We start from the raw sequence: 8,436 nt of genomic DNA on the forward strand, positions 1-8,436 counted from the left end.
CGGGCGTACTAGGTGCGGGTCAGTCGTACCGGCCGGGTCCTCCCTGCCCCCTCTGTGCCCCTGGGCATCAGTTCCTCCGTCTCCAGTCGCCGGTCGTGTGTCTCGGCTGGGTCACGTCTGCGTCGCGGCCTACCGGTCGCGTGTGAGGCCCCCCATTCAGTGGGAAGGTGTAGAAGGCTAGTCCTGTTACTCTTCATATACTAGGGTCTGGTCTCGTCAGTTGGCGTCGGCTGGGAGCAGTGGGGGTACCCCTTTGGTCTGCTATGGATGTGCCTAACGGAGGGGTCCCCCACGTCAGGTATCCCCCCTCAGTCAGACCCCGTTGCCCTATTGTCCTTTCCCATCCCCCCAGCACCCCCACCCGTCCCCATGTCAGGCTCCCCATCCACGGCTGGGGATGGGCCCCATCCCAGTCGGACTTCCACCCTAGCCAGCTGCCCTCCTCCCTCCCCATGTGTGCCTTTGGAGCTTTAGTTCCCCTGGCCCTGGGACCCAGTTTGCCTGGAAGGTTGCAGTGGGCATGCCCGACTCCTCGGGGGCCGGTCCCTGGGGAACGTGTTTGCAGAGTACCGGGGTATGTCCATGTGGGAGTACCTGTGACAGTGTCGGTAGGGGACAGTCTGGTGCTCAGTTCTCGGGCATCAGCGGGGATCCAGGCTGGTTGTCTGTTTGTGCACCTTGTGTGGGATGTTCCTGGAATCAGGCTGCGCCACCTCCTATCGACATGAATGGGTAAGGCCAATGCCCAGTTCCCCTCTCAAACAAACCTCACCCACTCGTTGCTGAACCCGGCCATTTGGGGTGAGGGTGAGATCCCGGGGTGGGTCGGTTCCCAGTGAGGGTAAGATCCCGGTGCGGGTGAGATCCCGGCGAGGGAGGGATCCCAGTGGGGGTGAGAACATGGGGGCTGCGGTGCCAGGAGTGGAGTGTACGTACCCCCATGGTCATCTCCACTTCTGATTCCGGGGCACCGGTAGGAGCAAGGGCGGAAGCCAGAGTCAAGAGGACAGACACTCAGTGAGCCGGGCAGATCTGGCTCAGAGGACGGACGCCACCAGGGCGATGCAGTGCTTTATTCTTTGGGACCGTCAGGTCCCCCTCTCCGTCGGGGCCAACCGCCCCGGTTGCCTGGTGAGTATGGTCTATCAGGTCCCATGGTCGGGTTGAGGCGCTGTGGGGTACCCTCCAGGATCCAATTTGGGTTTGCCACCGCTGGTAGGCCCATGGCCCACAGGAACCCAAGCACGTCATTTGGCCATCGCAGAGTGGACCAGGTGTTATCCTTCCGTGCCTGTAGGCTAATTGGATATCCACATTTGTACGGTATTCTCCTGTCTTGGAGCATGCAGGTGAGCGGTCTCAGTGCTTGGCGTCCATCTAGGGTCAGCGGGGAGAGATCCTGGAACAGGGAGACTTGTGCGTCCAGGTAAGTCCTGTGGTGGAAGGATAATAGGCAGCAGATGACATCTCGGGCGAGGTCAGAGAGCTCTATGGGCTCTTTCCTTGTCGGGCTTCCTCCCCGAGGATTTGCGTGAAGAGCTGTGTCAGGGTGTCAACGAGGTCCTCGCCGTCTCTCTCTGATAGGCCTCTAATGCGGATATTGTTGCGCCGGCCACGGTTGTCAAGGTCTTCAACCTGCTTCCTCAGGTCCAGGAGGACTTTGCCTTGTCTGGAGGTGGCGTTATCTGCGGCTTGAGAGTGTTGGGAGGCCTGCAGGCAGTCTGCTTCCAGCTCTGTGACCCGGTGCTCTAGGGGGGTGAGGTCCCTCTGCATCTCCTGGATCTCCTCCCTTATCACGGAGCGCAGTGTGATTTTTTTTTTTTTGTAGATAAATCACTTGGAAAGATTTTTTTTCAACAAATTGTGATCATTTGAAAAGCTTATTCAAAAACATTAAATTGAGGCCAATGTTGAGTGGTATGAACTGGATGAGTTGTAATGGTTTTCAAATTCTGCTGTTCTGGATCAAATTTTAGGTTGTCACCTTACTACAATTTGTTACTTTCGCGACTATAGGTTTACTTTATTTTACAATCGTTCCCTTCTGTCCACCTCTCTTTGAATATGAAAAATTAAAGTGGCACTGTCACTGCATAATTTGTAAAACCCCTGCTGGTGACATCGCTGCAGGGGGTCCGGTGGCTAGTGGGGACAGGAAAAGGTGAGTTTATTTTACCTGAACCTGTCCTTCACAGGCGCCGCCATCTTCCGGACGATCCTCTTTTGCTTCTGGCTCTTCTGCGCCAGACTAGGCCAGTCTCGCGGGATCCTCCAAACACAGAGAGATTCTTTTCATCGACAGCCAATTTCCTGCAACAGTCACTGGTGACGACTGGGCGATTGACACTACCGCCCAGTGTCTAGCTATGACAGGGGTAGGAATATACTGAAACAAAGTAGTCTTTAGTTTCAGTATATCTTTTGACTGGGTTGACATTTTAGTGAAATTCCAGCACAGTCAAAATGAATGATTGGTTACTCACTTCCTTTCCGGCATTGGGACTTCTCCACTGTAGCATCCAGATCTGCGTCCCAGTGATGTCAGCATCCAGGCAGACATCACCCGCGATCTCCTCCAATCCATCGCTTCTCATAGAGAACCAATCGATTGGAACAAGTTCTGCATGGCCAAACACTGTGCTCCTCCAATCAAATCCTCTGCCTGGAAGAGAAGCACCTTGTCGGGAAGACAGACACTAAAAGTTGGATTTAGCCCTACAATATAAACATTGCAGTTTCTAAAAAAAACTATAATATTTTACATTGCATGGCTGAAATGACAGGACCCAAACCACTTCATTGAGTTGAAGTGATCTGGTTGACTCTAATGTTCCTTTAATGAAGGAGCGCCATAATATTTCTACAAATAAAACGTCTTTAACTGGCCAAAAAAACATTTTGGATGCTGAGCCATTGACTCTGCACAATATCAGTTCATAGCGTTGAATTCCCACCTTGTTACTCATTCCCAGTGATTATGCGAAGATTGTGCCATTGACTCTGCACAATATCAGTTCATAGCGTTGAATTCCCACCTTGTTACTCATTCCCAGTGATTATGCGAAGATTGTTATATATCTAACTGAGAGGCAGTTCCCTGCGTGATGTGGATTTGTTCTTTCTATTGAATTACAATTTTAGGTTTGCTTTGAACCAACATGCACCGCATGCTAAGTCCCAACAGCTTCCGATCCGTATTTCTTAACCATTCTCCACATGACTAGATTCTTATAGTATTTCTGTTTATGCACCTGGCTATTATGTAGCATAGTAACAATAACATGTCTAATTACAAAATATGGCAGTGTTTAAATGGAAGCCCCATGATTTTTGGTTTCTTAGAACACTAAATAAAATAAGCTATACAGTCATACGGTAGCAATAAAGAAACACACTTTTTATTATCACGTTAAAGGGGCACTTCAGGCTGTAATTTACCAATTCCTTTTTAGTGCATTATATAGATAGTGAATTTAGAAATATCCAAAAACAACCAATCCAAAGTAATATATGATAAAACAAGATTTTTAATAGATTTGTGGCACGTATAATTTACTAACTTCAGACTTTCTTTAGCTGTGTCCTCAGTGGCAGAACTACCGCCGGTGCAACCCGTGTGGCGGCACCAGGGCCCGTAAGCTTGGGTGGCCCATGCACTTAGGGCCACTGGATGGGCTTTGGTGAACAGAGGCACGGTCTGGCGCAATGGCCTTTTAACAGCCTAGTCTTGCCCCTGTAATATCATGATGCTGGGAGGAAGTGACAGCAGGTCACTTCCTGTCACTATCAGAGAGAGCCACGCAGAAAGAAGGGGAGGAGCAAAGAGAGAGGCAGCTCCTGACCCACACACCCATCAGTCTCAGGTAGCATCAGCAGTACCCCAAGGAAGCCACCCTCCTGCACACAAATTTTTATATGTATGTGTGTATCTGTGTGTGTTAATATGTATTTATATATGTGTAAGTATGTATATGTACTGTACATGGCACTGTATGTGTATATGTGTGTACATCCCAGCAATCAAACACCAACACAACATGCAGACACATCCCTTTACCATTGCATTCCAATGGCAATAGTACATACAAGTACACATGCAAAAACATGCTTAAATTAAAACTCACAAACACTACCCTGCAAGGTTGGGAAAATGGTAAATCCCCAGCTGGCATATCATCGTGGGAGTTGTACGACAGGTGGGGTGCTACCTTTTGGACCCCCTTATGCTAGAGGGGGACCCTGTGTGTCCTCACCAGAAACTTGCCCCAACCCAAACATCTCATGCTGGTCTATGGAATTGAATTCTTTGACATGTTTAACACGGCACTGCAAGGATTAAAGTGTAGATCCAGTAACTAGTCTATACAGAAGAGAGAACCCACATATAAAAATGTGTCGAGCTGCCTTTTTATTGCACACTGTGTGAGGGGACTGACTAGCAGATCCAATCAGAACAGGGGTGTCCAGGGCTTGTATTTCACTTGTCCACTTTCTATGAAAGTAGTCAACTAAACTGTGACTCTGATAAACATTTGCTGTGCTACTTAGTGGCATGTACAACAGTATAATTAGATAAAAGCATTGCATAGGAGGGAGGGGCAGGCAGGGTGGACCTGTGTCATCATGCACCTCTCTGTACATGCAAATATACAGCCAATTATCTAGTCCAAAAGACCATAAAATGCATGAGTTGTTTTAGTGGCTGGAATTTCCCTTTAAACCCCTTAAGGACCAAACTTCTGGAATAAAAGGGAATCATGACATGTCACACATGTCATGTGTCCTTAAGGGGTTAAACCTACATTTTCTGCAGATTTGGTTGAGCTAATATAGAACAGCATTTAGTACCCTGTACCCCAAACACAATGCAGACTGCTGTTTACAGTTTTATTGACTGTATGCATTCATCCATAAAGGAACACTATAGGGTCAGGAATGCAAACATGTATTCTGACCCTGTAGTGTTAAACCTTAAAAGGGCCATAAACTTACCTTTATTCCAACGTCACGCGGGTCAACTGGCGCTGGTTCCCCTTGATTCGCCTCCTTTGCTGAGATCATCAGAATTGACAATCTTATCCAATCCAATGATTTCATGTGGGAAAGCATTGGATTGGCTGAGTTCGTCAATTCTGATTATCTCAGCCAAGGAGGCAGGGGGTGGAGCCAAACGCTGTGCCACGCTAATCTGCATATCCTTGTAGAAATGAATTGAGTCAATGCATCTCTATAAGGAACTTCAGCGCCTCCATGCAGAGTGATGCACCTCTAATGGCCATCTAAGTGACCATAGGTCAGAGGGCAGTAATGTAAACACTGCCTTTTTTTTTTTTTTAAAGGCAGTGTTTACATGAAAATGCCTGCAGGGATTGACTATACTCACCAAAACAAGTGCATTAAGCTGTAGTTGTTCTGTTAACTATAGTGTCCCTTTAATATTTATTAGTTCAGTGTCTCTTTCCTGGGGTATTATGTTTTCTTATTCGTCACAATGCGTAATAATATCTGTAACAGCTGCCTCAATTTAATTCTTTTGGATAAGCTTTTTCAAATGATCACAATCTATTGGAAAAAAAAAACTAGCAAAATATATATTTCCTGAGAAAATACTTTCAGGGTTATTCCCTAAAGCATGAACTATCAAGAAATCAAACTTACATTTCAATGTTAGGCCTCAATCTGAACTGGAGGCATTCTCCTGAGTCGGCTATGTTTCTGGTTTAGCTGTGTGAAAAATCCTACGAATTGAAATTCACTTTCAATTCCTGACAACGTTCACACCTTTGTGAATAGTCGTATATGATATTCATTTATATCTTAGGACGTTGAAGGATATACTCTTTGTGAGCAGTTAAAGCGGCTCTGTCATTTAAACGTATGCATGTCATTTGATCCATAGGCGATTTTCAACTTTTTATTCAGTGGGGGGATTCCTTTAATCCTCAAACAATAATCACATCTCTAAATGTATTATTCTTATATTGGATGAAAATAACATTAGTAATATGGAGAGGTTGGTTTAAACAGAATTCTGAAAAGGATTTTTTTTTAGAACAAAAAAGAAAACATTTACTTTTATCTATGTTTCTTTGCATTGTTTTCTGGTTGTCAGCATTTTGTGAGTGTTTGTGAATGGTAACATGCGCAGTAATCTCTGTTTACACTTTATCATTTCTTCTTACTTTGCAGCACAAAACCAGTTGAGAAACTTGAAGTAGATCCTAAGGCTTATTCATTTCCTGACTTGGCTAATATTGTCAAAGAAAGGAGCTCTGCACCACAGGGGCCACTTCAGTTACAGACCGGCATGCCAAAAGTCATCGAAAATAATGAATACTTTATAGATGACCCTGATGTCCCCCCTCTCATATGAAGACTAGCTAGCCTCAAATATAATGTTCTGTTCAACACAGAACTGTAAGATCTCAACAATATCTGCCACAACGTGAGCTACACAAAGCATTTGTACAAATATTAGATTAGAGTCAACGAATTAAAGATCTGTGTAAATAAAATATGACTTCTTCATTCATTATAAAATATTCATAATTGTCTTTAATATGTTTATTCAATGCATTCAACATGATAATTACTGGAATGGAAAGAGTAGTTTGTGTTTCATAAGCTCTGTTTGAATTGCCCAGTGTATTACTATTCAGCAAAAAGTGGGCTAATTTAATTTCTTGAAATTCTACCTTGAATAGATCAAATGATTCTCATGTATTGTTATGCATAGACAAGAACAAACTATAAAATAAACCTATTTCATACCTGCAGTGTTTCCAGAATGTAACTTTCTACTCCACAGCTGCCTTACCACATTTTCACATTTGTTTAGTTGGATTCACAGCTAGCCCATGTGCTTTAGAACTCTTACCCTTTTGTTAAATGGACACTCCAAACCCTTAAAGCACTCTATCATGCTGAAGTGCTTTATGTGTAAAGCAGTGGCGTACCTACTACAGTTGCAGATTACAGACGTCACAACCTCTCTTCCACCAGGTTCCACTTTTGTATTACCTCTTCTCTGTGTCAGGATTACTTGTTGATCCGCACGTAGAAATGTATCACACCTAGGACTAAAAGGTAACGTCCTACCAGGCCTTAGAATGGCCGGACTTAAGATACCAAAGAATAGTCAGAATACTTGCCGAGGTCGGGGTCACAGAATGGGATGCAACGATAAGGGAAAGACAGGAGTCAGGGATATCAGAATACAGGGAAGTCAAAACAAAGCCAAAGTCAATAACCAGAAATAAACGCTCAGGAACACAGTTTCGGACAACCACTATTGGAAACCACGACAGGGCAATGAGGAGAAGTAAAAATGCGTTTAAATAAGCCTTTTACAAATCTGATTGGCCGAAATCATCATTACGCCGACATCATCATTACCATGGGCGGACGTGGGGCTATAATTTGGCGTGGATCCACAGCAGCTGGCGTCCACCAACATGTTGCAGGAGTCAGGTACACTGACGCATGGCTGCTGAACGCGGATACCGCAAGGTGTGGATGAATATGTTACACTCTGAGCCTGTACCCTATTTTTTCTAGATTGTAAACTCTCTTGAGCAGGCTCAACCACACATTTTACTTCTGTTCACTTTAATTTGTTTGTTATTCACCATTTGCTTGATTTATTTATATTTACTTATGTATCTGTGGTAAAAGATGCAGAAAATGTTGATATTCTATATATAATACATCATCATAGGGATACAAAACCCTTACCGTCTGTACTATGAAGTAAAGCTTCTCACAATCTTTTGCTCACACGTCCTGCCGTTAACTTTCTGCAATTTATTTATCAGTCATTTTTTAAGAAACTTTTTAATAATTCGGAATGGAAATGAAAACAGCATTAGATGGATACTGTTGACACTATAACTATTTTATCTCATTGAACCAGTGATAGTGTTTATCGTCCCCTGGTATTGTTCCTCCATTTAAGCCATACTCAAGCAGTTTTACACAGAAAGACATCCATAGTCCTGCCTCCAATGGAGGCGTGGCTACGATAGAGATTACATACTTCCTTCTAGCCATACCAATTTGTAGCTGAATGGGCGCTGTGGTAAATTGAGAGTGGTCAGCTGACACTCTTAGCCAATCACTGCTATCAATTGCTGTTCAGACTAATGGTTCCTCAATGGCATAAGCTGCACAGAGGGAATGAGCTGTTGGGAACGCTTGTATAGCATTAAAAATGGTTTAACGGGGGCGGAGTCTAACTGCGAAGCAGAGAGGTCGCATGGCGCCAGAGCTCCTGAGCAATTACCGCAAAAAACGTTGCTACAGCCCGACAAAATCGCCTAAAATAGTCACAACCACCGGCACAAGGGTGCAGAACGAATATGGGTCGCAAATCCAAAAAACCAAAGCCGGACCGGCCAAGCCAGAACCATGACATCGGGGCAATGTGGAGACAAGCCC

The 8,436-nt window shown here is 44.7% G+C and overlaps 1 protein-coding gene across 2 annotated transcripts in view; it reads left to right on the top strand.

The window, feature by feature from the left end:
* The window catches only part of DNAAF11 (dynein axonemal assembly factor 11), a 96,100-nt gene extending 89,324 nt beyond the window's left edge, over positions 1-6,776 (top strand). For both annotated transcript variants that reach the window (XM_063450258.1, XM_063450257.1), the window contains exon 12: positions 6,190-6,776. In XM_063450258.1, the coding sequence (XP_063306328.1) occupies positions 6,190-6,373 (184 nt within the window). In that variant the 3' untranslated portion in view covers positions 6,374-6,776. The remainder of the gene's footprint in view (positions 1-6,189) is intronic.
* The last annotated feature ends 1,660 nt before the right edge of the window (positions 6,777-8,436 follow it).

Source organism: Pelobates fuscus, chromosome 4, assembly GCF_036172605.1.
Source record: "Pelobates fuscus isolate aPelFus1 chromosome 4, aPelFus1.pri, whole genome shotgun sequence".
NCBI lineage: Eukaryota > Metazoa > Chordata > Amphibia > Anura > Pelobatidae > Pelobates > Pelobates fuscus.